This window comes from Haliotis cracherodii, unplaced genomic scaffold, assembly GCF_022045235.1.
Source record: "Haliotis cracherodii isolate W230 unplaced genomic scaffold, xgHalCrac1.p SCAF_17, whole genome shotgun sequence".
In the NCBI taxonomy this organism is placed as follows: domain Eukaryota; kingdom Metazoa; phylum Mollusca; class Gastropoda; order Lepetellida; family Haliotidae; genus Haliotis; species Haliotis cracherodii.
The window spans coordinates 25,841,888-25,867,777 of NW_027266272.1; the positions used below are offsets into that span (position 1 = coordinate 25,841,888).

General features: G+C 39.4%; 1 protein-coding gene across 1 annotated transcript; it reads left to right on the forward strand.

The window, feature by feature from the left end:
• Positions 1-154: 154 nt before the first annotated feature.
• On the forward strand, positions 155-25,890 carry LOC139464735 (coiled-coil domain-containing protein 177-like). Its single transcript, XM_071246249.1, has 17 exons — positions 155-203; positions 1,523-1,638; positions 2,356-2,470; positions 3,777-3,878; positions 5,738-5,834; positions 6,734-6,823; positions 8,243-8,402; positions 10,866-11,051; positions 13,831-13,950; positions 14,818-14,871; positions 16,450-16,575; positions 17,710-17,783; positions 18,561-18,668; positions 20,768-20,870; positions 22,241-22,350; positions 23,837-23,945; positions 25,600-25,890. The coding sequence occupies exons 1-17, from the start codon at positions 155-157 to the stop codon at positions 25,762-25,764; spliced, it is 1,884 nt and encodes a 627-aa protein (XP_071102350.1). The 3' UTR covers positions 25,765-25,890.

Below are 25,890 nucleotides of genomic sequence, written 5' to 3' on the forward strand. Positions count from 1 at the left end.
AGGCGTTTCCATTATATTTTGCTTTTTCCCTTTTCCAGAAAATCTCGTTACTCCTTTTACTCAACCCGTCACTTTACCGTAAGGTGGCGTTCGGTTGTTATGTGTGTCGAATGACGCTTTGGATGCTGTTTTAGGCACATTTTCCATAAACAAGATGACAACGAGGATAAGTATTACGTCAGAAACATCGGGATATGACAATGGTAACTATAATAGTTGATTAGTATAATGCATTACTTTATTATTTAGCTATCTCATGGATATATTTACATTTTGACCAGTGCAAGCACCTGCATGCTTTTCTTTCTCGGCGGCAAATTAGAAAACGTTTGAAGAACTCATAACTTTTGTGGATATAAATGGCAGACTTTTTACGATACCTTTAAGCATGTTAAGAAAACTTCAGAATGTTATGAACTTTAGATGCACGGTCTTGTGGATGATGAGAATTTAGTCATACCCGGCCTGTATTTGTTATAAAACTGAAGCCATAGATTCTATTCAGGATGGTACGCTAGACTATATTATTGCGGTAGTTAATTTATAGTGGATCGTACTGGCGCACGCTTTCTAACCTATTAATTTTGTCATACGAAAAATGTTTCTTGTTCTTTGTCCAACTTTTATGACACATCAATTAGGATTGATCGATGCTGATTTTCTTTATCCGTTTGGTACCTGTCATCACCATGATCACTGACTCAAGGACGAGCAACTCTATTTTTGTTGTGTGATATGTGTGGATTATGTGGTTTACACCACTTCCTGTTTTGGATTTTGCATAATCAGTATGTGTACGACACAGTTTTGGTAAAAAACAAATGGGTTCTTTCCTAAATATTTACAATGGAGGTAGGGGTAATTCCACTTCAAAATCTTTCCAGAAACTATCATAAAAAGTTAACATGTATACTTTTGAGTAGCCGTGACATACCGCAACAAGTCCTGTATGCGACCAAGCAATGAAATATTGTGCTTAGATTTACATTTGTAAACAGTTGACAGGGTGTGTGGATTACGAGATGTACCAATACAGCGATGATATGGTTTATCGCATTATATCATAAAGGGAGGTATGACCTCATCAAAGCTGCTGACTCAGAAACACTCAGAAATATGTTATGATATGAGAAATTCACATATTTTGTGTATATATTTCCACCTTTCAATTACTTTTGGAGTTTTTGAGGGTTAGTATGTCAACTGTTCTGAAGCTTTCTTAGCAACAGTAGCCAACCCTGAAGTTGTTTTAATACATTTACTTCACAATCAGATGCATGTTAGGGGAGACTGGTCATTTATTTAAATGTGGGGTTGGTCTTAGATAAGTTAGAACTGCATCATATTTTGCTTACAATTCCTGCCCCAATCTCCAATCTCACGGCAATCCCCCCTATAATAAATGACGGGCCACTAAATAGTGTTAAAATAATAATTTTCTTTTGAGCAAATACAACTGTGAGGTTGCTTGTCATGAAGGTGATTTTGTTCATGAAGAAACTGTCATTGGTTGTTTTTCCAGCTTACCTACCCATTAAGATTGATCTTAATAACTTTGAAGACCCTCAATTTGAAGACAGCAAGTATGTGCTGTCAAGTCCAAGGTCACTTGAGGCTTGCTCACGGTTCTCAGTAAAGGTAAGCTGGTTTTGTTACTTTTTTAACAGTTACTGTACTGTTTTTTGACAGTCAGGTATTGGGTATTTTGATAGTCAGGTTTGCTCTGCTGCAAACGAAGAAACATTCATCATTCTCATTCAGTTTGCAACCCAAACGATAATAAAGTCACTCTCAGGGATGTACTTTAACCTCAATAGTTTTACCATGACAAATAGTGATAATAAAGGAGAAAACACCATAAACAGCGACAATATTTACAATATTGGGATACCTTTAACATTGGTAAAACTGACTTGGGCAAGTGCTAATTATAGAAGATGATGATCATAGAAACTTGCCTGTCTTGAGGTTATCATGCATGTAACATACTTCTCAAGGTGTGTTGGCAGTTTGTGTATATGTGTGATCATTTATAGCTTTATTGATGCATTGATTGTCAGTTGTGTATCCATGCAGATTTTTATATATATATCGATACATAAATCACTGATACAGAGACATTTACATTTGTTAAGATTGCAGAGGCAAAGATAGATAATAAGAGGGCAGAAATTTGATTTTCATATTAATCGATATATCATGATACGTTTGAGTCGATATATGTCAATATTACAGTTTCCAATCAGTGACATCCCAAATAGTTAATGACGTAATTAGTTAGATTCCTGAAGGCAATTCATAAGAAATAACAGGATGTATTTTATATAAGGTAAGCATCGTCTTCTCATTCCCCAGCCAGTGGACCTGCTGTACAAGCCGCTGGCAGAGTTCCAGGAGGAGCTGCTACCCCAGGACATCCCCCTCCGTACCATCTACAACATCTACGATGAACATGAGCAGGCCAGAGTCCGTAAGTAGAGACAAGCTGCTTGTCATGCTTGTGTAGGAACATTTTGCAAAGGACAAGATAGGAAATGACAAATTATAGTTTCTGAAAACTCTGTAATAATGGAGTGAAAAAATCAGAAATGTTCAGATGGTTGTCGGGGGCACGGGTGGCCCAGTCTAAGGCGCCACGATTCGCTGTGCAGAGCTGTGTCCCTTGGGCATGCCAGAAACCTATGATTGTGGGTTCCAATCCCGGTTCACCTCGATTAGGTTTCTAGGTTTGTCAGAACCATACCTGTGCTTGGGGTTCAGACCTGCATCACTTCGGGCTTTCCTCCTACATTAAGCTGACACGCCGTGATATAACTGGAATACTGTTAAAAGTGGCGTCAAACCCAACTCACTCACATGGTTGAAAACTAGCCTTTATCTTTCTTACATACTCACAACTGCAATATTTTAACTTCTGGCATCTTTTAGTATGGGTAACTCGGGTTGGTCGGGTCCTGAATAGGACCAGGAACCCACAAGACTACCCGCACCCACGGTTAGTCACGTGATATATTGTTTAATGACAAAGATTAACTAAACCTCTAGGCATTCACTATGTCACTGATGATCCTATTTCTTTCTGACAATGCACCCATTCCTTCTGACTTTTATATGTTTGAATAAAGATAAAACTTCATGCAGTAAACTTCAGTGTATGCATGACCAGATAATTTTACACGCATATCTAACAAAATACATTTTGCCAGGGCTTTGGTCACACTTTTCCAAATTGGACAGTTTGTACCTATCTCTAGATATCTACACCGGGTAACTGCGTAGGGTAGAGTAATAGGGTGGTGGGTACCCGGGTAGTAACTTTGGACTCGTCCCAGCCTTACTTTAAGAACACCTGTATACAAGAATGTTAAAATGAGAGGAATGGGTCAATTTTGTCAACTTCAACAGAAAATCTCGGAGCAAGTTTGTGATGGAAGATGAATTTTTTGGCCATACTTTTGTACTGTCTTTATCATGTTTATCTACATTTCCTCATGTTTCAAATATTTAAATATTATAAAAAGCTTCCTGAAAAACTTTCAACATGCTAAACCATTTTTAACATCCATTTTGACACATTTTAGTTTAACATGCTTAAGATTTGCATTTTGTTATCATGGTTATGTATCATACATGTGTTGACATGAACTAAGGGACTGGTCATTTATTGGGGTTGGGGTGAGGTTGGTCTAAGGACAGTATATTTTGCTCACCCCACTACCAAATTACCAGTACATGTAACATTTCTTCATTGGTGTTTTTGGGACTCCCTATTGCAGGCAAGCTTCAGATGTGTCGGGAGGAAAGGTACCGGATCATTGCTACAGAGCCACATTACAACACTACAGGGACAAACAAAAACACAGTCAGGATTAACACGGGTGAGTCACATGTTTGTAGTGATTACCTCCCTTGCTTCATAAATGTGCAGAGTTGTGTCCCTTGGGCATGCCTAGGACTGGGTTCATATCCTGGGTCACCTCGACTGTGTATCATACACAAGCTCTTGGATTTCGCCAAAGTGGTAAATGTCTAAGACCTGCATCACTTCAGGCTTTCCTCCCACATCAAGCTGATAGTGATATACTGTATTAGATGTAATAAGCATGATAAGCGTCCAGTACTTTCAAAATTAGAAATAGGGGGCTCTTATTAGAATATAAATTGGTTAAAGAGTTAAATTTTATGGTTTATGCTGACAGCTTGAAATGATACAAATGAAAAGTCTGTGCGTATTATACACGATGTATTTTTCCAGAATTCCCCGTAGTTAAGGGTGCATATGACACAAAGGTGCGTATTATACACAAATAAATAAGTCTTGTGTGCATTGATCAATCGGTAGGGTGCTAATTGGGATTGTTCATTAGCCAATATATTGGCAAATAACGCTGTGGGCGCTTATCATAGCGGGGCACTTATTACATGGAATACGGAATCGAATACTGATCAAAGTTTCATTAAACCCAGTTCGCTTACATTCTCATAAACGTCAGGGTCACTTTGTATGGACTTTGCCCTATAATGCTCTATTTTGGTTTTGCTGAGAAATACTGTGAGGTTTGATGACGAAGGGATTTGCTGATGCTGGTCTTACCATAGAAAGTTGCTGTGGTTTGAGTTATGAATACCAGCGGAACTCCAGATAACTTTTTGAGCAATTGAGATTTTACTTGAAGGTTTCTGTTTTAATTGGGTTATTACATTTTTCATAGGGTAACCAATATTTTTCCACTCATCTATTCATCACTCTATTGGATTTTTCCCCAAATGAGGAAGCATTTTGAGATTTAAAAAAAAATGGAATAATGTTTTAGATGTATATAATGGTTCTAAATATAGGCTTGACCATTGTTGACTCGGAAAGTAAATAGGTTTTTAATTGTGTTTCGGAAATTAGCTTCGTTGTACACATGCTGAAAAAAGTTTCATTGGATTTTTACACATGCTGTTTTTAAATAATTGAGTTTTCCATTTGATGCATGCGTTTCTGTACACAAGTGAATTGAAAGTAATTGGGTTTAGAATAGTTTTGGGGGGTATTTTATGCAAATACACAGCTTATCTGTAGCTCTGTACTAGTAATCTATAATCTTGAATGCATCCTGCTAGTGATTGAAAGTGCTGGAATTCTCTGTAGAGTGTTGTGTGTTGTTTTCATGATTTGTTAGGATCTGTTGCTCATTTGGTTGAGTTCCTGATTTTGTTTTAGCCTGTAGTAACTATACCTGTGATTTTGGATTTTCCCAACATGATTAACATGTACGTGATGTACAAGACTTAAGCCTGAGGTCTCCTTGAAGGGGGCCCCCTCGTTGTTTGTGGAGTACTGAAGTATTTGATATTTGGCATTTTCATTGCATCAACGGATGATCCAGTTGGACACAGTTACAGCCATGATATAGGTTGGGTTCATTCCAGAGCAGGTCTGAGACTGTTCAGTTTATATCTTCTCTAAACTTCACCCTTGATTTCACACATCACAACCTGATTGTGAGTGAATGTAATTGTAATCAACCTACATTATCATTATTATCATAAAATTATCATATTTTTTTAGCATGTTTAGCACTCCCATTTTTTTTTATATATTGGCATATCATTCTATTTCAGCCTACAAAAGTTATTGTGTTAGTAAAATATCTGAAACCATGAAATCAACAAGATGTATCACCAGATCAAACAATGTTTTCCATGAAATCCATCTAAGAAACATTGTTGTAATCTTGCCCATTTCTAGGTGTTGGTTTTGACAAGGGCTCGCTACAGAGACAGAGGACAGCGTGGGCAACATCAGTTGGCCACAAGAGACTCACGACCAAGGATGTCCAGAACAGGTGAGGTCATGGAGATGTAATGGCTTGCTGTAGCCATATCCTTGAGAAGTTTGAAAATGCAGGGATTTGCCCTCATCGCTGTTATACAGGTACAGCTAGCCTTTTAGAAACTGTCCCGACCCAGAAACTCAAGAACAATCAATCCTGCCATGTTGATGCACACAACTCTTGTTCTCGTGCAAATCCACACGAGTAGCCTCCATTCTCTGCAGTTTAAATCTGGCTGTGATGACACTTGATATTGTTGACTGGTACATGTTGATATTGTTGACTGGTACATGTTGATATTGTTGACTGGAACATGTAGTTAAATCATTTGCTGTCACTGACAATTACCGCCTCTGTGGTCTAGAGGTAGAGTCCACCCGGAGAGCGGAAGGTCCAGGGTTTGATCCCTGGCCGCGTCATACCAAAAGACGTTAAAAGAGGTACTTTTTGTAACCCTGTCTGGCGCTTGGCATTAAAGGACTAAAACTGGTCGGCTCGGAGTCAGTATACTGTGTCTGATTGGGGTATTCATGTTAAACTGCGGCATGGTATCTCGGTCGGCTAGCACTATAAATTGGCATCAGTCCGGACAAGTACAAGCAGCCACACACACATGCTTGCACCTCGCTATATAAGTGCAATAATCTTGGACGCAACATTAAACCCAATTTCACCATTGACAATTACTACGAATATGTTTGCAACAGTTTCTACCACCACTAAAGTCACTTACACAGACCAGAACATTGTCTGAATGTACTTTCCTTTTCTAATCTATGCTGCCATGGTTGCTTTCACGTTTTCTTCCTGCTGCGAAAGGGGGAGTGTGACCTAGTTTTGACTTTGTTTAAGTTGTTTGTACAGATCAAGTTATTTGCTGGGATGTTAATCTTTTGCTACCATGGTTACAGAGCTGAAGAACTGCACCATGAAAGCCTTAAACTCAAGCATGAGCTGCTCTCTAGGAAAGAAGGTCGAACCAGCAAGTCAAAAGCAGTCAGGCAAGTACAGTGTTGTTTGCTTGGCACCACACTCAGCAATACTTCAGCTATATGACAGCAGTCTGTAATTAATCAAGTCTGGACCAGACAATCCAGTGATTGGCATGATGAGCATCGATGTACACAACTGAGATACAATGACATACATCAACCACGTCGGCTAGTCTGACCACTTGATCCCATTAGTCACCTCTTATGACAAGCATCGGCTGCTGAAGACCAGTTGCTGAATTCGATGAAGACCAGATCTTATAAATATTTGACACTCTCAGTCACGACTGGCAAGTACATGATGTATAGCAGTGCTTGATACTGGCCAAAATATGTCTGTTGTGCAAAGGACAAGCTCATAGGAACTCTACTAGTCCTGTTGGGTCTCTACTGGGCACAGTGGTCCTGATCTAAAACAGTTTTAGAAGGTTGTACTCCTGCAATTAGCATGAGAAACCTGGCAAGAACAAGAACAGGGTTGTTCAGGTTGCAGGTCTTGCATAGAGTTTAGGGTCAATCTGTCACCAATCTCAAAAAAATCAGATCTTAGTTCTCACTACCGTTAAACAATCACATTAGATCGACCTTGTGCGAACTTTAACCATCCAATGGACTGACTGACAAGAAGTCGACATTAGCCAATCAGAAGGCAGCTTTCACATGCTTTTTGGCGTTAATTTAAAATTGGTGACTACGCCTCGAAACATATTTTGACAAATTCTCGATTAAAAATTTGAAACCTGAACAAAAGAACATTCTGGAATGGCTAATAGATGGTCTAGATTGTATAGCTTCAGTCGTTAAGCCCGTAATGTTGTTCAGAATACCCGTGTTAAAGTTTTCGAGGTTGCATGATAAAAAATCACATTCTGACTGTCACTTTCATGATCTGGTAAGCGACGCTCTGATTGGTCGGTTGTGAGGTCGTCCTGACGTGACCCCTAATGGGATGCCCTCAGATCTTTGTTTAGCGGTAGCGAGAACTAAGATCTGATTGATCTGTCACTGATTTCAAAAGACTTTTACCGGTAAACTTAAATTACTTTGTTCATCCCCAAATAACCCCAAACTACCGGACCAGCATTTGTTAAATTTTACTGGTCCTTATATATGCTAGACTCGGACCAGCGTTAGTGCCAAACACTGTATTGGTTTCTTGAATCTATAACATTAACCCCTTGTAGTGGATGATTGGTAGCTCTATTCCTAAAATATCGTTGTTGAAAATGACATGTTTGCTTCAGTGTCAACCGGGTTTCAGATCGGTTCATTTTCTTGGACATTTACCGATTTTTATCCAAAACGTTTTTTTAAGTAACATTAACCATTCAAATTTGTTAATGGTACTAAATGTCATATCAAAAGTTGGTAAATTCTATTGCCATTTGTCTCTTGCAAAGTCACTGTTTCAACAAATTTTGTTCTTAGAAATCGCAGTGCTTCAAGAAACACCTCTCCAACCAGAAACACCTCGGCAACCAGCATTCCCAGGTCATCACGGAACACATCTACCAGGAGTAACACATCCACAAGGTCGACAAGGTCAAAGATCAACACAAGCAGGTCACCTGTGAAAATACCAGAAACTGTAAGATGTCAGCTGTTTTGATGGAAAGGGAATGGATGTGGGAGGATACGAGGGCTGTTTTGACCCTCTTGAAATGTCAAAATGTTAAGCTAGTGTTGCAGCCATGATATAGTGGTGTTAGGGTGTTATTACATAAACCACAGGCTACAGGTTGTGAGGTACAATCTGTATATTCCAGCGTAGTGGAAGAAGGCACTCTGTAATAATAATAAAAATAAACAATATACATGAATTAAAATCACACGTGGTGAACCTATCATCATTATGAACTAAGTACATAAATGCGCATATATATCATCATATACAGGTATAACACAATAATAGATTACACAAGTGACTTTATATGATTACATGTTTACATGTGATGAACAAAGTATCTGTTGACATGAAGACTATAAAAATAACATGGCCTAATAATGAAACAGACCATAGAGTCTGTACAAAGAAACCTACCCTGTGGGTGACACGGGAGTGTGTCCACTCACCAAGTAGCCCGACAGCAAACTCGTATAGTAAACCTATATAAGGGATAATACATTGATCAAGGGCTACCATTATACTTAGTGAAACATATATACAAAATGGTGACCACCACAATGAACTTCTACAATATTACCAACAATACAGGATTGATGATATATCAATATTACACCATACAGTTGCATACAGTAAACAGTTACAAAACAATAATTTCTAGCCATCATATTGACCAGATTAAACATAGAAAACAAACCATATGCACATTCATACAGGTTAAATGGTAGATTGTGTATATACTTACACTAGGTTGATCATGAACATATTTAAACCTATTTTATGCAATGATTTATATTAGACTTTAATTTACAATTTATATAACAACTAAAATGTATACTAACTAACCTTTGAGTTGTGCAATAATCAAGCAGGTGTGCAATCCTGATAGTGTGACTGGTTAGTAACATGGCGGATGACATGTATATTTGAAAACAGGACCAATCAAGTGAGAAGCTTGGCCTGGGTTATTGTTAAAACACTAAAGACAATGACAGGAAAATAGACCAACCCAAATACCCTTATACCCAAAATGTGACAAGCCCTGTGACACAGAACTGTGCAGTAAACATAAAAGCAAGAGAGAGACGGACTGACAACTAATTTTAACTTGTATATATACATGTGTATATCATCATCTGCCGGATCACTGAAACCTGAAATAAGATTAAAATGATTAATTATACATTTATGTACACGACATAATTTAACTAAATTAATCCCTGTTACACTAGAAATGGTCAGAACGTTGAAAAATAGCATTGATTTAATTGAGAGGTGAAGACTGATTTTTCAGAAATCTGTATTTAAGCAAGTCCTGACAAGTCCAAAAAAATGAATTATTCTACCAAATGTTTGTATCCTCTACATAACAGAAAATAAGCTTGGGGGAAAGTGTGTCTCATGTCAACACAAGCGTTGATTTGAACGTCTAGGTCTCATTCACATGGACGAATCTGATAACATTCATGATGATTTGTGAAAGTTTTGTATATTCCTTAAAGGACGAGATTCTATGGGCCTAAAAGGTCCATCATGGACCTAAAAGGTCCATCAGTCATCACTTCTTGTGCTTTTGATCCTTTGTGAAGAACCTATGTAGGGTTGGACACAAGACAAATGTCAGTGAAGTGTGATTGTAGTGTCAAGTTGTTTGTTAGTATGGTTTTGTTTTTTGACCCATGCATGATACTCACCATCGTCCCGAGGCTCGGGCGTTAACTTACTTTGAAAGTCCAGTTTCTACCCTTGCGAAACTAGACTGGAATTTCCAGGTTGGATCGTAGTTCCACCAGTGGGTATGCTATGCTAGGTCCCTTTAGATTCCAGCTGTCATATCACTTGCAATTGCTTCAAACTACACGCAGTCAAGACAATCTGATTTATAATCAAGATCTATATTGTAATGAAACTTGAGCACCTATATTAAAACATGAAGTTTTTCAAATGTCTGTAGATGCCATACAAGATTTTTATTGGACTATAAATAGACTTGTTAGTCTAGTCAAACTGTTACTATGGAAATCCAGCCAAGGGTGGAAACTAGACATTTTCACTCACTCACTCACTCATGAAACTCATGAAACTCACTCACTCACTCACTCATGAAACTCATGAAACTCACTCATGAAACTCACTCATGAAATAACTTTCATAAATATAACCCGAACATTTAAGAAAAATGTTTCTTTACTTTACTCAACCAACCAACCACTCAACCTCTCAACTACTCACTCACTGAACCACTCCAAATACTTCAGTTGCTGCATGGTTTTCAGTGTTGATATTTTTGTTAGGAGTGTATATACCTGTCAAAAGGCTGCTTATTCTGAACTGAAAAATTCTGTCTAAATGTAAGACTTTCATAAACATTGATAACTTTTTCAATTGCATCGTTTATGTTGAAAGGTTCCTACTTTTCTTACACAGGATAAACGGATTGTGGAGTTGATGAAGAAGAAGCGCATCACTGAGAGGAAGCTGTATGCCCAGCGTGAGAAGGCGAGGGTGGCCTGGGACGACGAGAGACGGGAGGAGCTGCAGATCCGTGACCACGCCGAGACACAGAGGAGACTTCTGTTAGCGGAGGAGAACAGAGTCCGACATATGAAGAAGGTAAAGGGAGAGATGTTCCAGGGGGGGAGTAGATCTCAGATCTTTAACATATGGTTTTAACATACAATAATTAAATTAGCTGAATTGGTCACATGTTATTGCATTCATTTCCCAATGAATGTAAAACAATTAAGCCACACCCACCTAGGCGGACTACTTTCGTTACTACGGAATGTCGGGGAATCCCAAACTTACATTCGAGGGAATTCCCTTCCTGCTTAAGAGTATCGATAGTCATGCACAGGGCATTTAGCGAAATTCATGCACATTCATTGTTCATATTCACACAACCCTTTGAGACCGAAGGCCGTGAAGGAATGAAACAGCAAATGTGCAGACTCGCTGGCCTGTTTTTTCCCCGCTTGCCTCGGTTCCACAACTTTCATGTCTTCGGGTTTCATTTCTCAATCTTTTCCAACTGTGTCTTCCTGTTCTCAGGGAACTAATGTTTGAATCTGACGGTAACTGACCACGTCATTTGAAACAGACGCCTTCTTCCGGTTCGATTAGAGTCTGACTGTTGCACTTCTTCTCGCCTCTTGCCAATCACCTGATTCATGTCACGCCACAGTATGTATTCCTACACCTGGAATGTTTATCAATGTCGTCATTTTTGTCGGCTTTGATATATACACCTGTTTTTGGTTAAAAGGCAAATTAAAAGGTGAAATCAGGTTTAACACTGCTATCAACATTACTGCACATGTATGGCGATGTGCATGCATGTGTGAGTGTGCATGGATGTTTTCTGTATTATTGCACTTTCAGTATAAAGTGATGAGAATGCAGTTGTGTGTCTGCCAGTTGTACCAGTCCAGACTTATGGCAGTTTTATAGTGCTAGCCCCTGAGATGCCATGCTGCAGTTTAAGTTTCACCCGGATACCTGAATCTGATAGAGCTCTCTGGGAAGACAGGCGGTCCACGTTTGGAAGGAGTCCGTCCTATGGTCATTTTTAGATAATAATTAGTCAATATCCTTGTGAGCCAATATCAAACCCTGATATACTCTGTTTGCAAGTACTTACTCCAAGCAGAGACAACAGCTTCATCTTCTTCTGATTTACATCCTAAGATTTACATCTATTACCATGATTATAAAGGATTGTTTATACATGGTTGTTTGTTTGTTGTTTAACGGCGCACTCAGCAGTATTCCAGCTATACGTGGTGTGGGGTTAGAAAACTTCGGTAACTGAACACAGCACAGTTTGTTATCTTATTGTGTAGGGGACATAAATGGCGACTATGATTGTCGTAAAGGGCGACTAAAAGGTGGGATCGGGTGGTCAGGCTCGCTGACTTTGTTGATGCATGTCATCGATCCCAATTGCATAGATCGATGCTGATGATATCAATCACTGGATTGTCTGGTCCAGACTGGATTATTTATCATCTATCATTTATCATCTAGCTGGAATATTGCTGAGTGCGGAGTTAAACAACAAACAAACAACCAACAACATGAATGTCCCTTAGTGTCATAAGCTGTGGTCTTTGATCATAGATTTGATGTGATTGTGATTGTTAGTTTGACAGTGCAATATCAAAGTTCATGGATTTGATCTGATTTGATTCTTAGTTTGACAGTGCAATATCAATGTTCATGGATTTGATGTGATTGTGATTGTTAGTTTGACAGTGCAATATCAATGTTCATGGATTTGATGTGATTGTGATTGTTAGTTTGTCAGTGCAATATCAATGTTCATGGATTTGATGTGATTGTGATTGTTAGTTTGACAGTGCAATATCAATGTTCATGGATTTGATCTGATTTGATTCTTAGTTTGACAGTGCAATATCAATGTTCATGGATTTGATGTGATTGTGATTGTTAGTTTGTCAGTGCAATATCAATGTTCATGGATTTGATCTGATTTGATTCTTAGTTTGACAGTGCAATATCAATGTTCATGGATTTGATGTGATTGTGATTGTTAGTTTGACAGTGCAATACCGATGTTCATGGATTTGATCTTATTTGATTCTTAGTTTGTCAGTGCAATACCGATGTTCATGGATTTGATCTGATTTGATTGTTAGTTTGACAGTGCAATACCGATGTTCGTGGATTTGATCTTATTTGATTCTTAGTTTGTCAGTGCAATACCGATGTTCATGGATTTGATCTGATTTGATTCTTAGTTTGACAGGGCAATTGATTCTTGTATATGTGAAGGGTTCTTGTCCACCACTTGTTTTGTAAGCAGTAACATTTGTCTGTAACTTTAGACATGAGTCTGAAGACCGAGTCTGGAAAACAACATTTTGCCATTGTACATCCAGCTAATGATAGTGCATATATATTTATTACCTACGAGGGCAAAAATATCAAGGTGGGTCATATCAAGCCACGAGACAATAGTGTATTGTTTCCGTCATCCGGACGTCATTGTTGATGTCATTCAAATCTTTTTGTGATGTGAGGTTGGAATGATGTCATACTAGAAACTTCATAGCTGAAGATTGTTGACGTCATTCGACAAATTGTGGTCTACTGCTGTTGTGACTTGCTGTCCTTATAGGTAAACACTAAAATTTGTCTCTGTATGTAGACATCTTCTTCGGTAATAAATAAAACATTATACTTGTGTTCATTTCATACAATGTTCATGACACTCGTGCCTAAAATCCAGTATTTAGGTACTGTGTATGACATGAACCCTCAATTAAAAGTATTAACGCTAAAAACAACTGAAATTAATGGCTAGAGGCAATTGCGGGCAGGTAGGCACAGTTTTGGGAACAGAGTGACACTGGTGTTGATGGTATTTCAGCAATCAGCGGATAAGAGGAAGAGGAAGACAGAGGAAGAACTGAGACGGGGGAAGGAGGTGTCGGTCCTGGAGTCCAGCAGACAGTGGGAGAACAGTCTACACAAGCAGCTGCAGATGAGGGTCAGTGCATAGTCAAAGATGGTGGCCTTTGTAACTCATAATGAAGAACCATATGGGTCATTTTCAAGAGATGGGGGGAGTGTCATGCTTGGAAACAACTTTTATCAAATTAGGAAATCTGAATAGTTATGTTCATCAATAAGCTGTCATTATCAAATATTTTCAGATTTTGGACTTTCTACCTATTCGTTTACACTGACTCTTATGACAATCATAGTGCCTTTTATGCCTTTCCTGTATCCACATGGGTGTTATCATTCCTGGATGCACATAGGTGTTATCATTCCTGGATCCACATGGGTGATATCATTCCTGGATCCACATGGGTGATATCATTCCTGGATGCACATAGGTGTTATCATTCCTGGATCCACATGGGTGATATCATTCCTGGATCCACATGGGTGATATCATTCCTGGATGCACATAGGTGTTATCATTCCTGGATCCACATGGGTGTTATCATTCCTGGATCCACATGGGTGATATCATTCCTGGATCCACATGGGTAATATCATTCCTGGATCCACATGGGTGATATCATTCCTGGATGCACATAGGTGTTATCATTCCTGGATCCACATGGGTGATATCATTCCTGGATCCACATGGGTGATATCATTCCTGGATCCACATGGGTGTTATCATTCCTGGATCCACATGGGTGATATCATTCCTGGATCCACATGGGTGTTATCATTCCTGGATCCACATGGGTGATATCATTCCTGGATCTACATGGGTGTTATCATTCCTGGATCCACATGGGTGTTATCATTCCTGGATGCACATGGGTGTTATCATGTTTGTTGTTGGCAAAGTATCATAATGGGTTAATTGATATAAGATGAAACATGTGTTTTGCAGGAACAGCAACTAGTTGAGAAGCAAGAGAGAGAAAAACTGAGGAAGAGCATGCAGGTAGGTTGATGGCATCATATAACTCAAAATATGCCCAGACACTGTCACTTCCATGTTTGCATCACATGTTAAAGAAGTGAAGATGTGAGTTATCTCCCCTGGTCGGGTATTCGGGTCAGGGAAATAATCATGACCAAGTACTCAAGTACCCATCACAAACCTACATGATGCTTCCACACTCCAGCTTCTGACCATTATGTTTGTTTGTTTGTTTGTTTGTTAACGCCGTACTCAGCAATATTCCAGCTATATGACAGCGGTCTGTAAGTAAACGAGTCTGGACAAGACAATCCAGTGATTGACAACATGAGCATCAATCCATGCAGTAGGGATCGATGACATGCATCAACCAAGTCAGCGAGCCTGATCAACCGATCCCGTTAGTCGCCTTTTGCGACAAGCATAGTCGCCCTTTTACGGCAAGCATGGGTTGCTGAAGACCTATTCTACCCCGGATCTTCACTGGCCCTGACCATTATGTAATATGAATGCAACATTGTTCTAGTTGTCTGAGGCCTTCATTAAAAAACATATCTCATTTCTGTGAAATTCTGTCTCAAGTTGCTGACCATTATTCTTGAGAGAAAAATGACGTATGATTTTTAGAAAGGCCTCAGACAACTAGAACACAATTATCAGATTATTAACCTCACAGTATGCTTTGTGTGTTGTTTAACTCCACACTCAGCAATATTCTAGCTGTGTGACAATGGTGTGTTAATCATAGAGTCTGGACCAGAAATACAGGGATTGACATCATGAGCATCGATCCACGCAATTGGGATACGATGACATGCATCAGCCAAGTCAGCAAGCCTGTTCACCCAATCCTGTTAGTCACCTCTTACGACAAACATGGGTTGCTGAAGACCTATTCTATCCCGGATCTTCATGAGTCTCACAGAATTCAGTTCCAGTACCCAAAACCAAATTTGAATGAGAAGTAGGATAATGTAACAGCAACAGACATAAAGTATATTTACAAATACATCCATATTTAGTTCTAAGCTGCATAAACACGATAAAGGCATAAACACAAATCAGGATATATTTAGACAGTTTGTTTTTAACGACCATATCATAAGTAATTATTTCTACACAGAAATAGGGGCACGGGTGGCCCAGTCGCCTAAGGCGCAGCGATTCACTGTGCAGAGTGGCGTCCCTTGGGCACAGAAACCTATGATTGTGGGTTCGAATCCCGGTTCGCCCCGATTATGTTTCTAGGTTTGTCAGCACCATACCTGTGCTCGTGGGTTTCACGGAAGTGGTAAACGTCTGAGACCTGCATCACTTCGGGCTTTCCTCCCACATTAAGCTGACATGCCATGATATAACTGGAATACTGTTGAAAGCAGCGTTAAACCCATTCACTCATGACACAGAATTATTTGATGCTAATTTTTTAAATGTATTGACTGGTGCTCTTGATCATTTTAGAGTGACAAAAGCATTTTTAAGTTTGTGATATCATTCTGTCTCTCAGCACCTCGGTTGTAATATACAAACAAACATTTCCAACATAATAATAAGAGTAAACCATCAATAACCTGAAGCACAATGGCTTGCTTTATACAGGATCTGAGTTTGAAGCGGAATGCCACTGAACGCGAGGCTGTGGGACAACTTGTTCAACAGAGGCTGGAGGCTGAGATCCGCAATGCAGAACAGAAGAAAGAGATGCGAGACCACGCCGAGAGGATGGTCAGTGTGGTCACATGTGGCCAAATAATGAAATCTCAGTATTATGATTTATTTCTAAAACATGGAAATCCACAAATATTATTTTGACTTGTTATTTTGCTTATTTGCTCTGATTGTCGGTTGGGGAAGTTGGATCACCTAGACAGTGCTTGCTCCTCCTACCGATGGTCTGGGTTTGATGGCCTGGGTGTACAATGTGTAACACATATTGGTGTCCTGTGATGTAAAACTCACTGATTTTTTTGTGAATATTGTGCAGAAAGGAATAGTTCATTTTGTCTTGTTTTAAAACTTGACATTTATTTTAAAAATTTGATATTTTGACAAGCCCAGAAATCTTTTCTAACATTATGCGAACACAAAATACTAAAACTGAATAAAGGATCAGTGCACCTCTTGCTTATTAAGAGACAGACTGCCTCCATAGTAAAGTGGATTGACTGTTTGCCCAGAGATGTCAGTGGTTTGATCCTCGGCTGTGTCGTACCAAAAGGCGTTAAGTGATGGTGTTTGTTGTTACCCTGCCTAACACTCGGCATTAAGGAGATAAAACAAATACTGGTCGACTTGGGAGACAGTATAATGTGTCTGAGTGGGGTATCCATGTTAACTGCATGGTATCTCAGTGGGCTAGCACCATAAACCTGTCACTGTCACATGCATACATATCTGCCGTGACTTGGCTCAAGCACACAGTATCAATAAGCAACATTTGCATGCTTTTCACGACTATAGCTAGAAATGTGTGATACTGTGTTATTTCAGTGAAACATCTTAGAATATCTCCTAATCTATTTGACCCGTGAAGATTCCGGAGTAGAACAGGTCTTCAGCAACCCATGCTTACCTTAAAAGGTGACAATGCTTGTTAAAAGGGGACTAATGGGATCGGGTGGTCAGGCTCGCTTACTTCTTTGAAGCAGGTCATTGATCCCAATTGTGTGGATCGATGCTCATGATATCAATCATTGGATTGTCTGGTCCAGACTCAATTATTTACAGACCGCCATCATATAGCTGGAATATTGCTGAGTGCAGCGTAAAACAGCAAACAAACAAACAAACCTAATCCATTTGTAGCATACCCATGGACACTGTGATCTTGATCTTATTTATTTGATTTCTTTTTTTCAGAAAAAGATGCTGGAAAATCATAAGGAAAGAGAAATATTTGAAAAGAATAGACAACAAGTTGAGAGACTGAACAGGTAGGATGAAGGTTTAGCGAGTGGTAACCTTCCATTAAAATACAAGGGTAGGAGGCACTGGCTGCACAGTTGTCGAAGGCGCCAGAAGACGTGCTCTTTTTCGTGCCAGAAACTCATGATCATGGGTGTCAAAACCAGATTTGCCCTCATTATGTTTCCAGGTTTGTCAGCACCATACAGCAGCTTGTAGGTTTTGTGAAAGTGGTAAAAGTCTATGGGATTCTGTCAACAGGATAACTTTAATCAACCCTTTTTGTTTGGTTTACGGTTATTCCTGTCCGGAGCTAAAATCCACAATTAGAAAATTAAACAAAATAATTTATAGTTATTTTTGTTTGCTCAACCTCTATCTTTGATAGAGTAGACAAGATAGATAATGGAAAGATAAAATTACTAAAACAAACTCGCAACGTGTAACTATTTTCATATAGGCTCTAGCCACTGCAACCATATGTGTTTAATACTTAATCATGGTCTCTGAAATGACTAACTCCATGTGTATACACGTTATTGTACATATAGTCCAGCACTATGAAGTCAAAAAGAGTAGGCATTTATTTTTCATGCTGATATGTAGTGGACTACAACATTGATCTACATCACAGGTAGAGTATAAGTACGGCTTCAAATGAGAGTTGTCTCCCCTGTCCCATTAAGAGGGTGTAAGAATTTCCTTTTGTCCAAAAGAACTGCATTCAAATAAAGTCTTGATACTGATGCGGCTAGTGTTGGAAACTGATTTTCAATCTAGCAAATAATGTTTTTGTTCTGTTTCAGAGAGAAAAGTAACCATTTGTGTTCCTCTGTAGACATGAGACATTTGTCGGCCAGATCGAACTTCGAAAAGATGTTGCAGCAGAAATATCATGAGATGATGCTCAACCAGTGAGTATAGATGCTGTCTTTACCAGGGTGTGGGACTGAATGTCCAGTTTGGACAGAGGTCCGGGGTAGATTATAGCAAGAATAGGTCCCATAACAATTCAATACTAAAGGCACATGTGCAACAATATTTATTAAATATTGCAACTGTCTGTTGTCTGTTGATGTTTACACACCAGTTAAATCAATTGAAAGAAGTATCCTTTAATCCTTAAAATAAAATGTCCTTGTCTTGCAACCATATCGTCATCACATCCACCTGGGATCGCCATTCAATCAGGAATATTAATATACGTTGACGATTCAATTCAGACGAGAGGGGAGCAAGCCTTTGTTCATTGTATTTGCATCCTTGCGTATAGTGCATCGTGCTCATGGTATGAACTGGCCTGACCCGTGAAGATCGGGGTTGAATAGGTCTTCAGCAACCCATGCTTGCCGTAAAAGGCAACTATGCTTGTTGTAAGAGGCGACTAACAGGATCAGGTGGTCAGGCTTGCTGACTTGGTTGAAGAATGTCATCGTACCTCAATTGCGTAGATCAATGCACATGATGTCAATCACTGGATTGTCTGGTCCATATTTGATTATTTTCAGACCGCGTCATATAGCTGGAATATTGCCGAGTGTGGCGTAAAACAACAAACCTAACCTAACCTATGAATTGGCTATCGCACCTCTCAGTGGGTTATATGGACTGACGCCTCGTGCACTGTAGTCCATATTACCCTGGAAGAGGGTGCTAACCTATACATGGCGTTGTCTACTGCTGCTGCTCTATGCATATTATTTTGCCATTACCCCCTATCGATGGAGGCTTATTGATGACCCTGGTAGTGGAAGTGACGCGAAGGAAATGGTAATTTGGATCAGGGAGCATCACTTGCACCTGCATGCATTAGAAATTTATGACAAGTCCAGAGGACCAGAATAAACCTTATTTCAGTGGACCTCAGAGTATGAAGTTAGTCCTGCTTGAAAAAGACAAAAAATGGTTGCTATGTTTACAGTCCTATTCAGTTCCAATTTGTAGCAAGATTGAAGCATTGAGAACTGGTTCAGAACTATGGCCTGCAAATGCTCGTGGTCAGTGTGGACTACTGCTATCTGTGGAGTTTTACTTGTCCAAGCACAATTTAGTAGTATCCGGCTAGCGGGCTAGCATTAATTTCTAAGGTTGCTTATGTAAAAAGTATATCCTTTGTGTCAAAGTTTCAGGCTTAAGGGCAGAGTAAAGGTAGTGATTATTTGAGTTTAGTGACAAGTTAATACAATAAATTTGGTTTAGTTGTAGAGATCCACATTAGGATTATAGTGTGAGTTCGGATTTGACAGGTTCCACTTAATAGTCACTTAAGAAGTACCTACAGATGATGAACATCTGAGTTAGGTGGATCTTCAGCAACCCATGCTTGCTGTAGGCGACTATGCTCGTTGTAGGAGGCGACTAACAGGATCTCGTATTCAGGCCTGCTGACTTGGTTGATGCATGTCATCCATCCCAAACGCGTGGATTGATGCTCATGATATCAATCACTGGATTGTCTGGTCCAGACTCAATTATTTACAGACCGCCGTCATATAGCTGGAATATTGCTGAGTGCGGCGTTCAACAACCAACCAACCAACCTACAGATGATGAAGTTTTTGTTCACACTATCACACGCTGGGGATATAATTTGCAGATTGTCATGATAACTTGACTGTTGCTTTACATTACTTTGCTAGAGTGGCTCTTGATCCTGTGGAGGTCTCAGTTTAGAATAGGTCCCCATCAAGCTATGTATTAGTAACAAGACTAAATGTTTGGGGTGTTTAATTCAGGGACAATGTGAGAAGTTGCTCAAAATGTTAATCGTTGGTTTATCTGGTTCATGACTTGATCATTTACAGCCTACTGTCATATAGCTGCAATATTGCTGATTGTGGTATTTAACAACAAATGAATATGGCCCTTGACCTGATTCATTTGTATTTTATGATTTATGTCACGCTGGATAGATTGTGCCAACTCCAAAGAGAGATCATGTCCCCAAGGATGTATTTATGGTTATCTAGTATGTATAGGAAATGTTTAATATAGAATTGTACTAACTTTACAGGAGTAAACGTGAGAAACGGCAGGATTACGCTCGACAGTCCCAGGAGAAGATGGACAGTGAGATGGAGGCATGGAGACAGGATCTGGTGCATCGCAGGAAACAGGTGACAAGCTGAATCCTCATCCTTCATCGTGATGTCTGGCTTTAGGGGTGTTATAGGGATATAGAAATGGGCTCCGTCCATCCGTCCGTCACGTTTCCGGAGCATAACTCAGAAATAGTTCAATATTTTTTCATGAAACTTTGCAGGTCTGTCAGGTACATGCTGAACTGGTGCCTTTTGCCATGTTTGCTATTTAGAAATTTTAGAAATTTATATTTTTTACATTTCCATGGCAACAAGATGGACTTAGGTTCTGTGAGGGTAGGGTTCGTTTCCGGAGCATAACTCATAAACCATTCAGTATTTTTTCATGAAACTTTGCAGGTTTGTCAGGTACATGCTGAACTGGTGCCTTTTGCTATTTAGAAATTTCAGAAATGTTTATTTTTTACGATTCCATGGCAGAAAGATGGACAAGTTCCACCTCGGTCAAAAAGTTTTAGGGTGGTGTTTGGATTTAATTATGTCATAAATTCTGCAACAGGGGCGGGGGATATAGCCACATTAGTGGCAAACTCTTGTTTCAGATAACTTCAGACCCCTTCTGGATTCTGGGTTAGAATAGGTCCCCTGTAACCTTTGTTTGTGATATGGCTAGGATATTGGTGAATGTAGTGGTAATCATCAAGCAAATCAGCAGACTTCAGAAATTGAAATAAGATTATCAGGGGTCTAGACTTGTGCAGTCCGAGTCCGGCAGTCCGAGCAGACCTCATTCTAAGAGTTAATGATTAACCGATTTCATAGAGAAAATGTCTGTTTGAAACAATTAATTTAAGAATTGACTTAAAAAATGTATTATGTTTATGGAGTGAGAGAGTTGGGTTTAACTCCGCTTTTAACAATATTCCACTTATATCACAGCGTGTCAGCTTAATGTAGGAGGAAAGCCACTTTGGTGATACCCACGAGCATGGTTATGGTGATGACAAACCTCGAAACATAATCGGGGCGAACCAGGATTCGAAACCACAATCATAGGTTTCTGGTGTGCCCAAGTGATGCAATTCTGCACAGCGAATTGCGGCGCCTTAGACGACTGGGCCTTCCCTGCCCCCTATGTTTATGGAGTTATATACGTAACATTCAGTGTGCATACTATGTAAACCTGCAAAGAGTGCACACTTAGGCTACGTTCAAACCTCCAGAAAGGGAAAAACATTTTGAAGTCAATTTTTATAAATAAGTATGCCAACAGTAAAACTTCACAGACTGCTCATTTAATTATTAATACAAATATCAGCCAATCAAGAAGCAGCAGTCTGTTAGTGGGAATGGCCTATTAATTTTTTTGGTTTATGTGAAAAACACTGCTTGGACAGCTCCACAAATGCCACAGACTCGCTTGCAATCTATTAATGATGTTGTAGCTGGAGAGGAAGGCTAGTGCGAGTGTGGAGCGACGGCGACAAGAAACGTCACGGAGGCTCCAGGAGGAACGCAAGGTCAAGGAGAAGGAGCACAGAGTCAACATTAAGAAGTTAGTAGTTTCAAAATCTGGATAAAAACATGTATTTTAAGTTTGCGAGTGTTTTTGAGTGTTCAATGTCCGGAAAATCCACTACGACAGCGGCTGGTTTTAAATGGTAGATGGAATACACAATAACACCTGAAAATCTTGTGAACTCATGTTTATGGACAAATACACATGTATACTACTGAAAAGAAGTTAAGAACACTTGATGCCATGGTAGATTAACTAAAGTAATATGAAAGAAGTGTAGTGGGTGTTCTTAACTTCTTTTTGAGTAGTATTAATAATATTTAAAACTTATCCTATCTTACACAATGCATTTCATCCTTCTTCTTCGATCATTGTGTGGAACTGTTCCTAAAACAAGTTTCCAGCTTTAAAAAACACCTCACCCAAACACATCCTAGCTGGGTCATCTGGTCTCGGGTATCCTGACATCTTCCTGAGGCAAGAGAGTTAACTGACTATGAAAGTCCAGTTTCCACCCTTGCCGAACTAGGTTGGTATTATGGAGTTACATTTTGGCTGGACTAACAAGTCTTTGCATAGTCCAATCAACATGGCGCAACGAAATCGAAATACGGTTCGTAAACTGACATTCAGATTTCGGTTGATTGCAGGATTTGCAAAGCATGTGCACCGCCAACTCGTTGTCAACAGATATTTTCCAAATCTTTTCATGTCTTTAAACACGGTGCTCACGTGATTTGTTGCATTTTGCGATGTAAGACCTGTTTTATCACAATATAGATCTTGATCATCGACCAGATCATCCTGACTGGGCACCCCCAATTTGTTTAAATCAAATGAATGTGAAACGAGAGATGGAATTTGATTGGTCCAAAGGAGAGGCTTAGAAGGGACATAACTGGTAATAGCCACTTGTTGCGCTGCGATCAAGCCCAGGAATTCCAGCCTAGTTCGGCAAGGGCGAAAACTGGACATTTAAAGTCAGTTAACTCTCTTGCCTCGGGAAGATGGTATCCTGAGGGTAGATGGAATTGCAGTCTGCCTAGGGAGTGTCCTTACATGTTATGACTATTAGGGATGGCATATGTTTCAGGTGAAGATGTTTCCCTGTATATTATCTGTGTCAAGCAAAAAAAACCCACCAAAATAACGCCACCTGCCTGCACGATATTTTCAAAAGTCCTAGTCTGAGCACATATTCTTTAATTTTTTAAAGCCTTACTAAAGAATTTATAAATGTTTTAGCCATTAAATCAGATGATTGTTTAGGCAGAATGATGGTAACATTATTATATTCAGTGATGCAACTTGACACTAACCTGCATCCTGTGTCGTCTGGTCTCGGGTATCCTGAGGGCTGATGGAATTGCAGTCTGCCTAGGGTGTGTCCTTACATGCTATGACTGTTATGGATGGCATATGTTTCAGGTGAAGATGTTTCCCTGTATATTATATTGTCATGTTTTGATTCACTGTCATATAACCAGTATGTGTGGTTTAGAGACAAGATGTGTGTTGTCAGGGTGCATAAGGAGCTGCAGAAGTGGGAGCAAGGTCTGAGGTCGGAGATTGAACTGAAGGACAAGAAGTCCCAGATGTTGCAGGAAGAGAAGGATGCCACCATCTTGCAGGTAGATCTCCGTTCCAATGTCTGTATAGAAGGCTTGCGGGCTTGATGGGTTAAAACAGGTGCCAGTGCCCAATGTGTAAAAGCTTACCCCATGGGGATTCCGGGTTAGAATTGGTCATTGCCAACCAATGCCGGTCGTAAGAGACAAATTAATGGATCGGGTGGTCGGATACAGTGATTTTGTTCATGGCGTGTCAACGTACCCTGATGGCATGGATCGTTGCTCATAATATCAATCACTGGTTTGTCTGGTTTGACTTGATTCTTTACAGGCAGCGGTCGTATAGCTGATAGTGAAACAACAAAGAAAACAATTATGGCCCTTGACATGATTCATTTGTATTTTATAATTAATGTCAAACTGGATAGATGGGGCCTACTCTTAACTGAGACCATGTTCCCACAGATTTTTTAGTGGGTGTTTATTTTGTATACGAAATGCAGCGTTAAACAACTAACAAACAAACATCTCCAAAGTTCCCAGCAACCTAGGCTGGTCGTAAAGAAACAACTACGTGGATCAGATCTCACATTTGGTGACTTGATGCATGTCTTCAAACTGTGGGTCAGTGCTCATGATATCAACCACTAGTTTGTCTGGTCCAGACTCACATATTACAGGCTACCATCACTTTCCTGTGATGTTGCTGGCTGCAGCGTAAAACAACAAGCAAACAACATGGTGTCTTGATATAGCTGGAATATTGCTGACTGGACATAAAACAACGTCCATTCATTCACTAGTGTGTTGCAGGTGGTTTCACATATTTTTCCTGTTTGGGCATATCTGTGACTTGCGTCACTCTGTGCTTTTCTCCCACATTAATTAATTTGACATAGAGGTTCTGTCTACATCAACTAAGTCCTATACATGATCTAAGCTTTTGTATATATGATCTATGCATGATCTAAGCATCTATAGCCTATACATAATCTAATGTGTACTATACATGATCTAAGCATGTGTAGCCTGTACATGATCTAAGCATGTGTATCCTATTCATGATCTAAGCATGTGTATCCTATACATGATCTAAGCATGTGTATCCTATACATGATCTAAGCATGTGTATACATGATCTATACAAGATCTAAGCATCTATAGCCTATACATAATCTAATCATGTGTACTATACATGATCTAAGCATGTGTAGCCTGTACATGATCTAAGCATGTGTATCCTATTCATGATCTAAGCATGTGTATACATGATCTATACAAGATCTAAGTATATGTAGCCTATACATGATCTAAGCATGTGTATACATGATCTATACATGATCTAAGCATGTATAGCCTATGCATAATCTAAGCATGTGTACTATATATGATCTAAGCATGTGTAGCCTATACATGATCTAAGCATGTGTATCCTATTCATGATCTAAGCATGTGTATACATGATCTATACAAGATCTAAGTATATGTAGCCTATAAATGATCTAAGCATGAGTATGTAAGGGCTAAGCATCTTATGCATGATCTAAGCATGTGTAGCCTATTCATGATCTAAGTATGTGTAGCCTGTACATGATCTAAGCATGTGTATGCATGATCTAAACAAGTTATGCATGATCTTGCATGTGTTCAAAGGAAACTCCATAATTGTCATTGATCTAAAATACAAAATAATAGTGATAACTGTCATTTTCAGACAAGAGCAGTAGCTGAGGCAACGCAGAAGCTGAGAGATGAGGTTCGGCACAAGTATGACAATGAAACAATCGGTCAGAAAGCTCTTCAAGCTGAGCTGTATTCCAAGATTGGCAGCGGTGTTGTGTCTGCAGTTAAAAATTCATCAAGTTTTCGATTTGGATGAAGCCTTTAGTCTCTAATGCTGATTATATATCACTCCTGCTGAGGATCTTGTTGAGAATATACTTAAAGGCCAAATTAATGTTGATTGTGGAGTATTTTGTGATCTCATACTCCTTTTCTGTGAAAA